The 14,511-nt window shown below is 41.5% G+C and overlaps 2 protein-coding genes across 3 annotated transcripts; one reads left to right on the top strand and one right to left on the bottom strand.

Moving 5' to 3' along the window:
* Positions 1–1,261: 1,261 nt before the first annotated feature.
* LOC117763216 lies at positions 1,262–4,947 on the top strand. Its single transcript, XM_034588177.1, has 5 exons — positions 1,262–1,406; positions 1,992–3,004; positions 3,457–3,613; positions 4,491–4,651; positions 4,770–4,947. The coding sequence occupies exons 1-5, from the start codon at positions 1,262–1,264 to the stop codon at positions 4,914–4,916; spliced, it is 1,623 nt and encodes a 540-aa protein (XP_034444068.1). The 3' UTR covers positions 4,917–4,947.
* A 147-nt stretch (positions 4,948–5,094) lies between these two features.
* Positions 5,095–13,868, bottom strand: LOC117762876 (golgin subfamily A member 6-like protein 22). 2 transcript variants are annotated; one of them, XM_034587570.1, is made up of 21 exons: positions 13,257–13,868; positions 13,110–13,174; positions 12,742–13,021; positions 12,477–12,574; positions 12,260–12,389; positions 12,038–12,163; positions 11,171–11,296; positions 10,982–11,071; positions 10,713–10,874; positions 10,408–10,625; positions 10,061–10,325; positions 9,281–9,389; positions 9,149–9,191; positions 8,968–9,037; positions 8,608–8,683; positions 8,428–8,510; positions 8,251–8,349; positions 7,613–7,735; positions 6,983–7,099; positions 6,102–6,162; positions 5,095–5,800 (listed from the first exon to the last, which is right to left on the bottom strand). In XM_034587570.1, exons 1-21 carry the CDS (start codon positions 13,401–13,403, stop codon positions 5,607–5,609), a joined length of 2,682 nt encoding a protein of 893 aa, XP_034443461.1. In that variant the 5' UTR covers positions 13,404–13,868; the 3' UTR covers positions 5,095–5,606. The 2 variants fall into 2 exon arrangements, with proteins under 2 accessions (XP_034443461.1, XP_034443460.1); XM_034587569.1 differs by having other exon boundaries at positions 8,251–8,510; positions 9,287–9,389; positions 13,257–13,867.
* Positions 13,869–14,511: the final 643 nt, after the last annotated feature.

The following is a 14,511-nucleotide window of genomic DNA, read 5'->3' on the forward strand; positions in this document are numbered from 1 at the left end:
ATTCGTACCGTAGTTTTTACGTAAACCAGCAAACTAACAAACAAATGTGAAAAAACAGACAGGGCGGAAAACTTCCTTAGGAGAGGTAATTAAGTAACAATGGTTAAATGCAAATAAGTACTCTCACATATTTACTCGCATACTTTACTGAATATTTCCATTTAATGGTATTTTATATTTTTACTCAATGCTACAATTCAGTTAATATTTCTATTTATATAAAGATGCTCTGTTATATATTAAACTACCCAGCTGCACCTCTAGTAATGATAATCCAGGATTACAATATATAACATATATAATTTGTATATATTATTTCTTTCTTCTTCACTTTCTTCAAAGTGAGTATTTCTAATATTTCTATGAAGTGGCTCCACTGAAAAGAGTATTTAAAATAATGCTGTACTTAGTTGAGTGACCAGGTGGGGGTAGCATTTCCTCCTCTGTAGTTCAGAGGGGTAATACATTCACATAAATAAAAATGCGTTTTCCAGTTGATTATTATTTTTGACATCTTTGAAACCTGGATCAACGACTAGCTAAAAATTGAATTTTTAACCAATCCCTGCCCTGGGTTTTATTCTCAGTCAAGCTTTGTCTTTGGTGTCAAACCAAATGTACATTTCACATAATTAAAGTTTATAAATTAAAATCACCACATGGTGTATTTTGAGATTTAATTCCTGAACTCCGATGTGCAACAGACCAATGAGAGGAGAAGGCTGCACTAAGGGGATGAGTTGCAGGATTTACTGTCGGGGTAGTTATTCTATAGTGACACTGCTGGATTGGTATCTGGAGCAGTGTGGAAGAAAGATGCTACACGGCACAACTGAGGGGTATTAAGATGGATGTCTCCGCCCACAGTCCCCGCCCCCCAGGGAGGAATAATACCGGTCAAGTCACTCTGCAGATGAGGGGATCACTGTGGTGGGACGAAGACAGGGATGAACTGTATGGAGAAATTAGGACATCAGGAGGACTGTCAACAACTCCTAAATAATTGTTAGGACATCATGTAATGTGCAGGTGTTTTTGTTGAAACTTGTGATTCTAAATATTCTGGATATTTAATAGGTATGTTGTTTTTTGCCTTTTTTACTTTTGCACTCAACAATGAAGCAAAGATTCGTGTGGAGATATCTCCATCACTGAAAGCCAGAATGTGTTTTCATCAGTCAAGCAAATGATCGTCTTTACTGGGACCTCTCCGCCTCTGAGGATAATTCTCTAGGAAAGCCTCCAGCCCACTGTTTGCACCATGCCTTACCACGATGAAGAGTACCCTGGTCAGCCTCTATGGCAGTCTGTGCTGCTCTTCTGCTGCAAGGGGATGATCGAGGGCATCATGGTCGTACTCTTCTTCTGGCTCCTGGTGCAGGTCCTCTTCACCAAACAACTGGAAGGTACGGTCTTAAAGGATCATGTTTTTCTAAATCTAATATCAACTCCTATGCCTATAAATAAATTAAAAGAGGTGACTGGAATCCTTTGTCCTTTCCAGTGTGACAGTGAAGAGATCTCTTGATGATTCCTCTGTAAACGATAAGGGACCAAAGGACAACATTCAAAAGTCCTTGTTCTGTGAAGTCAAAGCTGATGGAGCATCATCAGGCTGACAATTCAAGAAGATTTCGTTCTGTTACTGCAGTTTTTAGTACAATATTCGCTCTTTGTTTTAAAATCTATCCTTCATAAATCAACAAAGAATTTCAGGGGGCAAAAGAGCGGATCATTTAGAATAATTGTATTTTTACACAGATGGATTATGACTTTGATCTCTTTCCCTGGAAAGAGGGGTTAGGAAGGGGTCTTATTAGGAGGAATTAACATAAAATACTTTTGATTGATGTTTTAAGAAAGACTTAAAAATGCAAAATATGTTATGCAGCATGTAATGCTGTAATCCAGTGGCTGCGTTAAAGTAAATTACGACAGTTTTAAAACTCCTGCCATCTGACAGCCCTTATTATTCCCCCTCATGTCTGCAGTTCACCTACAAATTCTCCTCTTGGTCGGCCTCATCGTCTTCTGTCTCTCTTTGATCCTGGGATGTGTCCTGTGCTGGAGGAAAAGTCAGATTTGTTCAAGGAAAGACAAAGATCCTGTGACGCCAGCCCCTGCTGAACCCGTGACCTTTGCCCCGAGCTCAACTCCCTCGGCAGCAACAACAGATTCCAGGCAGCAGTATGAGGAGCTGGACGGAGACCTGCTGGAGTATCCCTCCACATTCACTAGCCCTGCCCCTTCGGAGGGTGATTTCACCTCTCTGCCGTTTTCTAATCTAGCTCGAACCGCCTCTGAGCGGAAGGAGCAGCCAAAGTCTTATTTTGCCTTGCGCTGTCTCAGCACACCACCGCTAATGTCACCCCTTTATAAACCCATAGATCCCAGCCACACTTCCATGCCCACGTTTCCCAAACTGGCACTATTGTCCAAAACATGTAATACTCTGCAGAGGCGCTGCACTGTCCCTGAAGACAATATATCTTATAGTGAACTCAGCAGGCTCACCAGCCCTGGTGCTGTCTCTCCCTCTATGCCTGAGGAACCAATCCCACTAGCTCCACTGAGCTATGGCTCCAGTGCCAGCTGCAAACAGCCAGCATCCCAAACACCCTGCCTCCATTTCACCATGGCCTTCTCTCCAGAGCAGCACACCCTGGCAGTCACTGTCTTCAGCCTCAGTGGGATGCCTCACAGGCTGGAGGACGTGTCCGTGCTGGGCAGCCTGCCGCCTCTGTACCCCTGTCCCACACAGGCCTCCGTCCAGAGCCGCCTCAGCGCGGGGCCGCGCAGCCTGGTGCTGCTTTTGAAGGTGAACTCTGTGAATGAGCTCCAGAGGTGCACGCTCAGGGCAGCTGTGTACACCCGGGAGCCACACAGCCTGGGAGGCACCGCGCTGGGTGAACTGGAGGTGGAATGTGGGGGAACAGACTGGAGAGCAGGGCATCCAATCCACTACACGAAAGAACTAAACCCAAACAAGGGGAAACTAAAAAAGGTAGTGGTGGGTTGAAATAATATCAATGAGTCTGACAGTATATTTTCGGATAGAGGAATGGCCAGATTTACCTGTATGCCCAAGAGCAAAAATTGGTTTCTGGGCACATTTAGGACTTGAGGTCTCGATCAAGTTCTATACAGAGACATACAGTGAACCTGGGCGTGTGTGGGGGTCCTGAAAATTGCCTGGTTGGTAATCCTGCCTTGCATGGGGGTTACCAGGTTAAAATTATCTGCTAAAACTAGTAAAGAAAATGATGCAAATATTTTTATTCGAATTTTTGGTTTTGATGTTCAGCAGACGAGTGAGCTTGATTTCTGTGCTCAGTAATGTCACGATTCATTCTCTCAGTTCATTCCTGTGTCGTCAGTGTGCTACAAAGCAAACCACTCATTCCCCCCTTACAGACGTTTCCTGTCTTTGTTGAACTTTTGCCCTCTTGACTGCAGAGTTTGATCTCCAAGGATGCACAGACGCATAAGGGGCTTAGCTGTCCTCCGCAGATCTTCATTTTGCTGCAGTATCAGTCTCTGGCCCACCGGATCAAAACCACAGTCCTCAGAGCAGATAACCTGGAGAAACTCGCTCACATGTCAGCAGCACCAGGTAAAACTGGCATTTGCATTCGCTTGAATTTGACTCTATATGTGTATAGGGATCCCATAAGGGCGTGATGCATGGAGACATTATGTAACCATGTGTGGACCTAACGTTTGCCTTGCAGGGGCAGAGGTAAAATAATGCCCTATGTTTGCTTTTAATGTTTGAGGGATTAGATGATGTCTACAGGATGCGAATGCCGCAGGAGATCATCCCCCTTTTTTTAATGACATTGTGGTTTAATCCTTCACTCTTCACAATCCTCTGGAAAATGTTCCAATCTCCTCTGGATCTCTGGTCTGACAGTTATAATCTTTGTTTGCATTAGCCTGTCTGCGCATTATTTTCATCCTAGAGAGCCATTAGATTTGATGATATCTGTTTCATGCGCAGTGTGTCACACACGATAATCTCTTTTTGGTTTACATCAGATTCTGAAAGAAGAAAATATACAGTAGAGAGGAGAGAGGACTGTGTAACTATGGTTAAAGACACAGAGAGAAAAAATTCATAGCTCCTTGTTGTCCTTGTTGTTATTTATTCCAGTTAGATATTCCAGGTTTTGTAACTGGACTGTGAGTATAAATGTTGTGTTTCAAAATATAATGTGTGTTTTAGATCTAAATACAAACTTAAAGTGATACAGGGGCAGAGATGCATTCAAAATATGGCAGTTAAAATAATATCAAAATGTATAATTAAAATCTTACTTTTTGTCTATGTGGTATTTCAACACAAGGAAGAGCTAGTACATCTTATTGTTAACTGTTTTTATTAATATGTAAATAATAGTAAAATTGTTTCTTTCCTTTTCCTTTTGAATCTTATTTCCATGTGTAATCTTTTACTGTATAACAGATTTTCTCACACCTTCTGTGTTCAGACTACCTGGTGGTGATCAATCTGCATCACGACAGAAGTGTGATCAGCAGCAGAGAGACTAAGGGAGGCTGCTGCACTGTGAGGAACAGCTCATTCCTGTTTGAGCTTCCTCCAGGAGACGTCAGTCAGCTGCCCCTCATGCTGGAGTTCATAATCATGCAGGTACGAATCGCTTTGGGAGCTCAGACTTATACAATCAAATGATTTAGTGAAACACCACATTTATTTTTATTGTAACTAAACTATAAATTCCCTAATCTGCTCTATTCTTATGTGACAGAATCACGTGGACCCAGAGGCCACAGTTCTTGGTCGAGTCTTCATCGGTGCAGCGGCTGCAGATGCAGGCCGCGCTCACTGGCGGGACATGTGCAGTCTGCAGATGGAGCAGGCACGCTGGCACAATGTTGAACCAGAACCACAGTAGATACACATGTCCTTAAAAACTGTTCTGTGGCCAGTGGACCTCATACACTGTGAACTCAGAGCTGATATAACATTTCTAATGGATGGATTCCTGAGCACCATGGCCTTATTTGAATAAATCCATCTGGGAGTTATTATTACATAATAATGATTTGTGGAGTGATACATTATGAGACCAGACATTGTGTAATAGTATATTTTTCAAACTGTTATATCAACACAGGAAAAACATGGTAGGTGAACAGAAAAATATGGTCTATATTTCTAACAATACTGTCACTCAAGTGTTCTGTCCACTTGTCATTTATATGATACATGAGTATTACACATGTTGTTTATATACTATAAAAATCTTTTGAGACACATTTGAAATATCTTGTCGTCTGCAGGATTTCCTAAATGTTAAAGTGCTGTGAAACTATGTCATATAAATAAAGCACATGTTTACCTGAGGTTGGTGGCTTCATCACCAAGTGCAGCTTTCTGTTAGATTAACTACAAAATCATCACAGTATTTATTTTCTAAAAGCATCTGCATCATCTAATCAAACAGGTTATTTTTAAATACAATAGTAGCTAAAAAGTACAAAGGCTTTCTGGTACAGCACCAGATAATAACCTGTTAGCGTATTAATATATATATGTAAACCAATTCTTGCACAATGCAACGTTTTCCTGAAACACCCCGTCCCTAAACTCCATCTTCATCAGGGCTGCAGATATCTACAAGCTCAGCCAGGAATACTCCATCAGGGTAGAAGGACGCTGTCCTCGGCTGCAGGTCACACTCATCTGAACAGTGAGCCAGGTGGGGCTCTTCAGTATCTGAAGATGTGTCTGATGCTGCAGTGTGAAGATCCTGGATCGGCTGCCTGAGCCTTATGACTTAAATCAAAAGAAAAAGGTTGAAATGATTAAAACAGGATCTTATTTTCAAAGGTCTAATAAATATGTTACACTTGAATGAGATAGAAAGCAAAGGTAGATAGAGAAGGTAATGAATTCAAAGCAAGGACTTATCCACCAATGAAGATTGTAAAAATAGAATTAGCCTTTTTATTTTGTTAGTTCATTTAGTAATGGCCATGTGTGGATATGTCCCTCAGAGGTTTAAACTATAAACATGACACAGATTAAAGCACACACATCTACACTACTGATTATATTGATTCATGTATATTTTTACCTTGCAGCAGATTCTCATTATTTGCCTTCAGATTGCTGGTTTCTGCACTCACAGCTGACATCTGGTAGAAGAGAGAATGGTTTCAGATGTCTTTTTTAGCCAAACAAATGCATTTATTGTTTTCTTTACTGTTAGCAGCCAGAATAGATCATATTCAATAAAAAGCATCTTATTGCTAAAACATCCTGATCAACACTGGAGACCTTTTTAAAACACATTGTAGTTTCTATATAAAGTTTTAAAAAGCTGCATTTAGTCATAAATATTACAGCTCAGACTTTGAACCAATCACCATGTTTGGATGTTTAGTACAGTGGTGGTCACAGGCCGTCAGTGTAAGACAGCCACATACTGTAACTCTTGTCCGTCCTCTTATGGTCGAGTCAGATGTGTTCCAGTCGAGCGGTTCACTCCTCAGCTTCAAATCCGATTATTCACCCAGTAGAAAGGGTCATATGTGAGATTATGGATGAATTGCGTTTCAGATGGAGTTTAAGTGGTTATGCAGCCATGTCCCCATGAACCGTTTGCTCTTTGATTAAAGCAGAAACTAGGATTTGTGCTGTCTGCACATATGTGTGTGCATGTAATGACTGGATGTAGACACAGCTCCGTTAATTTCATGATATAATCTACGAGACAAGATTAACGATATTAATTTACGTCAGTAGCAGATGCTGATATATCAGACATTTATGAAGCAGAGCAACATGCAGTGGGATAGAGAAAGGGGCCTTTTGAGTGGTGTGTTGGCTGGAGGTTTATATTGATGTTTCTGGTGGTCTGAATAGGGAGATTCAGTGTTTTGAGGGAGCTATGGACAAACTGGACACATGCATGTATACATGTATACAGCTTTAGGATTGATTGTTGATCCACACCTGGTCCTCTCCTGCCAACTCTTCCTCCTCCCCTCCTAGGTCACTGCTCTCCTCGTCCTCCTCGAACACTGGCATCAGACCGGGACTCTGCTGACAGCTCCACCTGTCCACAGCAGGCTAAATGAAATATTAAACACACGCAATCTGAGCTCCTTCAGCAAACCTTGGTGGCTATTAGTCTAATCGACTGGAAATAAAGATGGACGACAAGACATTTCCCCAAAAATGAAGCCAAAATGTCTCAGATGCCCCCTGGTGCCCAGAATAGGTCATAACCCAGCTTGCAGCTTGTTGGCAGATGGGACGTGGGCCAAACTAAAAAATCCAAGTAAACGTTAAATACATTTTTCTCAAAGAGGGTTTCTATCATTTTAGGTAGTTCTTAACTCACTGATATTCATTCAAGTGTTTATACATTTTGTTTTAATTTATTTGATGCTATAAAAATGGGGAGATGATGATTGACAGTGATTGGTCAAGAGTTTGTATCTCTATGATCACTACAGCACAGACTCTGACCCAATGACATCATCAGTGGGATACCAATCACCCATCTTTATAAACAGTCTATGGCCTAATCCGTGTCATTACTGTCAGGATGGTCATGTTCCCTCAGTTCTTAATTCTTACCCTGACAGCTTTAGGAGTGGGAGTCCAGTCCTGAGGTGAGAAGGTCCCAGTCTGAGCAGCTGCTGACGTGTTGTCAACATGTCCAGTCTCATTTCCTTCTCGCTCTTTGAACAAACTCTTTAACTACAAACATGAGAAACAGAATATTTAGATTAGCATAAATGTAATCCTCAAAACAGCCATTACATGTATTTATTTACTCTCCACCACTGCTTTTAAATATTAAATACAAAGTATAGCAGATTCCAATTGGAATGTAATCAGTTTTGTAGGTATTCCATGAACAAATCTGTTCAATGGATTGGATGAAATAAAAATGTAAATAATTCTTTTTTTGACGAGGACTTTAAGTATTAACAGTCATCCTGGGGGCAAAAATGAATGTCATGGCAATCCATCCAGTTCCAGTACATCCAGTAAACTTTCATATGAAAACACTTATATCAACCTTACGGTGGCACCAGAGAAAAATTCATGACCCAAATCAACACATGTTATGGCTAATCTGTCCAATGGTTGTTGAGGTATTTCTGCCTAAAAGGGAGTGGTGGTCTGACAGAATGACAGTAACATCCAAAGCCACACTGCTGGATAGAAAAAGGTGAAGTGGAATTATGTTGGTATTATACAGTATATACCTGCTCAGTGACCATTCTGTTCTGCTGGACTGTCTCCAGATTAACTGGACAGACAGTTTCATCCTTCCTGTCTTCCACAGGTGGTTTCTCATCTTTAACCTGCTGATTAGGTATCAGTCGTTTTTCAAATTCATCCCCACCAATCGCAGGAAGCCATCTTTGAGGGGGTCTGTTTACCGGGTACAGCTGCTTCAGTGTTTGAAGCTTCTGGATTGCTGACATTTTCTCCTCCTGCTGCTGATTCACCATCCTCCTGCTCTCTGAAAACATGAGGAAGAGGAAGGTTTGGAGCTGAACCAGTGAGGAAGATGAATCCAGCACCATCAGACGTGTTTTCAAAAGCAGACTCATATAAACCTTCTTGCTGAGTCCGCAGTGAGTCAGTGGTTGAGACGTTTGCTTGGTCCTCAACATCTTGACTGTCTTCAGAGGCCTTTTCCATGGGGGTTCATGAAAAACAGTGATGTTAAAGAGAGATGAAATGTAGCCTGGTGCTCTCTGCTGGTTCTCAGGGGATTAAACATTGATGTGTGTACTTGACTCATAGACTGATCAGACTGGAGTAACTGTACTCTGTGAAGTAGAAACCTTGACCTCAGTTGACCCCGTGTCTCCCAGCCTTGCTTACATTTAAAATACATCACTCATGATTTCATCTTGTCTGCACACTTAAATGTTGAAAATTAATTTTGCTGAGTTGCGGGAATATCTTGTTACCTGTGGGGATTTGTTTTGGCTGCTGTGGGAGTCTGCTGGTGGCTCCAGTAATAAAGAGGATTCAGATAAGCTGATACACAGATAGGGTACAAGATAAAGACACAGATCAGAGAGTAATGCAATGTTCAGCCTCTGCTGACGATTCATTTTGAAAATGAAAATCTCATCAAAATCCACTCACTCTGTCACTGTCTCTTTGTCCTGAGGCTGCACGGCTTCACCACCTGTAAATACAAGCAGTTGTGGATCAGAGTTGTGTGAGTGCATCACTCACAACAGTAATCTGGTGGAGAACATTTGCATTTTCATTCACCCATGCCACCATTATATCTGTGAAGTAGCACCCGGCTCCTGCTCCTTTCCAGCTCCAGCTCCTGTTTACATGCCTCAAGCTCAACCCTCAGCAGCGAGACAGATTCCCTCTGTAAGAGTTAAGTGTAATGTTATATAACCCAATTTATATCTACCAAATATGAACGGCTTCTCACATAGAGCATCTAAGTGTCCCAACACTAAAGGAGATCAGGCACAGGGATATACTACCATGTTATTGGTCAGCAGCGTCTCCATACTAACATTGTATTTCAACACATTCTTAGTTTCTTCCAAGGTAGGAAAATATGTATTATCAAAACAAGATGTAATTACATCCGCCAAGGAAGTTATTTTTCCATTGCTGCTTGTTTGTCTGTTAGTTTGCAGCATTACACAAACAAATTGATTTCACCAAACAGATTTTCAAAAATCCTGGTGGAAGGATGTGCTATGGGTCAAGAAAGAACCCATTAAATGTCAGTGCGGGTTCAGATCGAAGAGTTTTTTTTTCATATTCTGTAACATTGTGATATAGGACATAAAGGACCAATTTCTAAGAGAATCATTTGAAGATCTTGATGACAAAAACGAGGCATGTTTAGGGGACTGATATTTATGAGTGTGTGCAATTTTAAGTGGTTTCAAAAGGGACTGTTGGGCCTCTACTTCATTTTTCAATGAGGGAGAGGAATGAGATTTAATTAAAAAAAATGAATGTTTTTACATATTTTTTTTAATCACTTGGATGTTTAAGAGAGTAGTAAAGGAATAGTCTTACTTCATTTCTGGAGTTGTTCTTCTTGAGTTCCTCCAGCTCCTCTTGTGTGATCTGCAGGGTCAAAGCCACCTTTTGCCATTTCTCAGTCCAGTGTGAAGTCACGGCTTTAAGATCCTGGATGTTTTTGACTCTCGCAGCATCTCGTTTCTGATGCTCCTCCTCCTGAAGCTGTAACTTCTCCTTGTTCTCGAGGACGTCAGCCTCCAAACACAGACACTGATGCTGCAGCTTCTGTTTTTCTAATTCCAAAACCTCCACAGATTCCCTGCATAAATAAGGTTTTTTAGTGAGGAGAGAATAACTGCATCTTCAATATACTGAAGGAGAGCGAGTGTTTAACATCTCACCTGAGCTGGCAGCACTTTTCCTTCATCTCATGTCCACCTTCATTCATTTTACTCAGCAGCTCTTCTTTTTGTCTGATCAGCTCAGAGCGCTCTGCCTCGAGATCTTTGATCAGTTTGGTGTTGACGCCCCTCTCTGCTGTCAGCTCCTGTAGCTGAGACCGTGATGTGTCCAGCTGCTGCTCCATCATCTTGAGCTCGCGTGTCAGCTTTTCATTTACCTGGTGTAATGAAACAATGGCGAGGATTCAATAAAGAATTCTGAAAAAAAAAATTTGACAAAGAGACGATCACTAAAAGGTTGTAACCTCTCTGAGAGCTGTGGATTTTTCCATAATCAGAACCGTCTTCTGATCCTGTTTGTTGGCGTGAGACTCTGCAGCAGCCACATGGTCATGGATCTCACAGACCTCAGAACCTGGTTGTGTCGTCTCCAGGACCTGGGCCCTCCGGTGCAGATCAGCTTTCTCCTGTACAAGCATCATGCCAAGAAAACCTGGTCATTACAGCACAACATGTTGGTCTTAGATGACTCAGATGTTGTAGATAAGGCTCAGAGGAGATTTCTTTCTGATACCTTCTGATACAGAGCCCCTGTCAGTTTGGCCTGCAGCTGTTTTACAACATCCTCCAGCTTTACCACTTGAGTTGACAAGATGGCTTTTTCCTGAGCAGAGTTAGAAAGATGCTTTGGAATGTGTAACTGTTTCTGTAAATGTTTAACGTGAGGTATTATGTAGAAGTGAATCAGACACGTGCAACTGACCAGGCATGCTTGGCTGATTTTGTTGTTTGCTTCACTCAGCTGCTCTTGCATCTCGGAGTGATTTGATCCCGTGTGGCTGAGCCTCTGATTCATCTCGTCAATTTGACTCAACAGTGCCCTCTGTGTCTATAGGCACACATGAACAAAAGACAGTCAGTAAAAAGATATGTGTACAGTAAATATGGAGGTTATGTTTTCGTCTGCTTTTGTTTGTTCATCTGATTGGCCGTTTGTTTGTTAGTTACCAGGATTATGCAAAATAAAACAAATAAAACAAAATAAAGGATCAGTGGGATGATCCAGGATTTTATTTTATTTTCATTAGCATTGTGAGATTGGGTATTTTCCAACACTTTCGCTGTTTTCTCAGAAAACTAGAATGGCACCCAGAGAGCGCACCTCCACCGAGGCGTAACAGTCCCCATATGACATTTAAATTGACAAGATCCAGATTTTCATTTGGATCTGCTCCAAATTCATCAAGATCCATGAATTACTCTCTGAGAAATCAATGTTCAAAAGAAAACTAATTCCTGGATTTCCAGATTTTTGTCCGGATCCCTTCCTGACCCATACCTCATCCCTCCACCAAGTTTCGCAGTGATCCATCTGGTCGTTTTGTTTTTGTAATCCTGTTTACTAACAGACAAACAAATGCAGAAAAAAACTGAACCTCCTTGGCATATTTATGAGTGTGTGCAATTTGGTGCACATCCAAAAAAGATCCAGGCCTATTGAATTTAAATGTGATGTCATAAGGGCACTGTTGGGCCTTGGTAGAGGTATTCACTTATCTGAGTGCCATTCTAGTTATGAAATTATTTGATTTAAGACTTTTCTATTTCCTTTATATCTTCATAAACTGACCTCAGTAGATGTCTGGAGTTGCTGCAGGGTCTGGTTTCGTTGTTCTTCTTGTGTTTTCGCTCTTGTCTCAGCCTCTTTCAGCGCCTCTCTCAGCCTGCACAGCTCAGTGTCAACCCTCTGCTTCTCCTTAACACAAATAAAGCAAGATAACAATCACAATACACAGAATAATCCCATATTTACTACACAAATCTATTTTCACAGTACACAAAGCTAACACACCTGTCTGTTAAACTCTTCTTCTCTCAATGATCTGCTGAGTGAATCAGTTTTTCTCCCGGTTGGTTGATCATTGCTTCCGCTGTCCACAGCAGACCTCATTTGCAGCAGGTCCTTCTCCAGCTTCAGGACCCTTGTGAAGGGAATTTCACATGAGGAATGTCAGTCTTTTCTCACAGCCTTTCACATTTACCTCCTCCACGTCTTTCACTGCACTCACTTTTCATGGAGCTCTCCGTGCCGGAGGTTCTTGTCAAACTGGGATAATTCCGCTGCCTCCCTCTCCTGCTCAAGAGGGCCCATTTCTTCTAAAAGCTGCTGTGTCACACATTAGAACGAGGTAAAAGGATGTTCTGTGCAACTGCTGCAAATATCAAACATCCGCTTGAAGCAGAAACAGTGTAACTCACCCCAAAAAATGGTGGCAAGAGGACCAGAAGAATGCAAAAAAAGGTTGCTAGACATCTAAATACTGTTTTACTTACCTTCTGTGTCATGTCGAGTAAAGAAGTCATGTTGTAGCTTAGATGTGCATCTCTGGCCCTCAGCCGGTCCAGCCGAGTGTCGATACGCCCTTGAGTATCCTGCAGCCATTGTGCCACCTCTGCTTGTCTAAAGCTACTCTCCCCTCGGGCAGCATGTAATTTAGCCCCTGGAGTTGGAGGATAGGGCCGTGTTGCACCTTCAGGCACCAGATGGGACAAGGACTGCCACTTCCTTAAACCTGGGTCATTCTGTCTGAGGCCACCGCTGCTGCCTGTTGAGCTGGAGCAGATACAGTATTTCAGCCGACCTGACTTGAAAATAAGTATGTATCTCTGTCTCGGTTGCTTGAACACTGTCTCCCCCTCACCTTGTGCTGACTTTGGATAGAAACCCAGATCCAGAGACAGTTGACGAACCATACCACGCTGAGGTCTGAGAGAGAAAAACACACATATTTCAAGCAACCGCACTTTGAATAAACTGTTTTTAGAAAGAAAGTATAATGGGTTCTTACCTGGGCTGAAAAGCGAGATCTGGTGTCCCACATATCAAGGTCCCCGAGGGAAAAGGGACTTGAACTTCTGCATGAGGATCTGAACATCATGGAGTGACTTCCTAGATCTGTGCTATTACTTTGTATGGGAGAGGCTGCGATCCTCATCTCCCCTCGTCCGCCCCAAGTGACAAGGTTAGATTTTCACACAAAGGTGCCAGCTCGGAGTAAGTGACTATACTTGGGTGATGTGTCTTTATTTTTCCAGTGCTTGCTCGATGGCAAATAACTCATTGTACTACATGTTATTACAATACGTCTGTGATCTAAAAAACTATTGGTTTGATTATACATATGCTCATTATACCTATCTCTATATCTAAATGCAGGTCCGTCTGGTCAAAGTGTATCATAGTTTGCACTAATCTACTCTTTCTCTCCTGTCCATTGACAACACTCACCAGCTCTGCTTGTGATCCCCTCACGGCTTTGATTTCCATCAGATACAGCCCTTGAACCAAGTATCCATGGTAACCAGTGTATACAGGACACAGTTGGGTGGGTGTGCCATGTTCTAACACTTCTGGGATAGTTTCCGCATGACCTCACCCAGCCTGCTGACTGGCTGTTTGTTGCCAAGTAACAGTAATCATGATACACATAATTTGCCTCGGACTAATTACATGTGACAGTAAATGTGTCATGATTGATTTGGATTGCCTGTGGGGATATTGAGATAAAAAATAAAAAAATTGATGTGATGATGTTTTGGATAAGTGAATTTCAAGGGATGTTATATTTTCTCCATGGGTTAAAAGAGCATGTGATGAGTTTTCACATGGTATCATGGTTGTACGCTTACTCATACTCTACAAATCAGTGTGAAATATTACATCCTGCTGACTAAATCTCAAGTTCTGTCTTTGCATAAGCAAGTCAGACCATTATTCAGAATCAGTGCTCCACCTTTAGATAGTAATAATGCTAACAACAACAACAACAACAAAAACAACAACAACAATATAATAACAATAATAATAATAATCAATGTCGCACATCCTAATTTAATGCTCCCAATGCATCCTAATATAATAATGCTCAGAGTGTCATAAGTAGTGTGTACAACCCTAATAGTAGAACAAAACAAACACATGATGATATTCTAATCCATTTTCTAGATGTAGCTTTATTTGCATCTACAGTAGATGGAAAAAAAAATCTGGGTTCCAGTTTATGATCTTATTTTGAAAATAAAAGTGTTCCGGAAACAGGAAGT

This window comes from Hippoglossus hippoglossus, chromosome 6 (assembly GCF_009819705.1).
Source record: "Hippoglossus hippoglossus isolate fHipHip1 chromosome 6, fHipHip1.pri, whole genome shotgun sequence".
Lineage (NCBI taxonomy): Eukaryota > Metazoa > Chordata > Actinopteri > Pleuronectiformes > Pleuronectidae > Hippoglossus > Hippoglossus hippoglossus.

Coding starts and splice junctions, on each gene's coding strand:
- LOC117762876 (XM_034587569.1), bottom strand. CDS start 13,403: ATGAGGATCGCAGCCTCTCCCATACAAAGTAATAGCACAGATCTAGGA. Junction 13,175..13,256: donor GATCTCGCTTTTCAGCCCAG/GTAAGAACCCAT, acceptor TTTCTCTCTCAG/ACCTCAGCGTGGTATGGTTC. Junction 8,511..8,607: donor ACTGCGGACTCAGCAAGAAG/GTTTATATGAGT, acceptor TCATGTTTTCAG/AGAGCAGGAGGATGGTGAAT.
- LOC117763216 (XM_034588177.1), top strand. CDS start 1,262: ATGCCTTACCACGATGAAGAGTACCCTGGTCAGCCTCTATGGCAGTCT. Junction 3,005..3,456: donor ACAAGGGGAAACTAAAAAAG/GTAGTGGTGGGT, acceptor TCTTGACTGCAG/AGTTTGATCTCCAAGGATGC. Junction 3,614..4,490: donor TCACATGTCAGCAGCACCAG/GTAAAACTGGCA, acceptor TTCTGTGTTCAG/ACTACCTGGTGGTGATCAAT.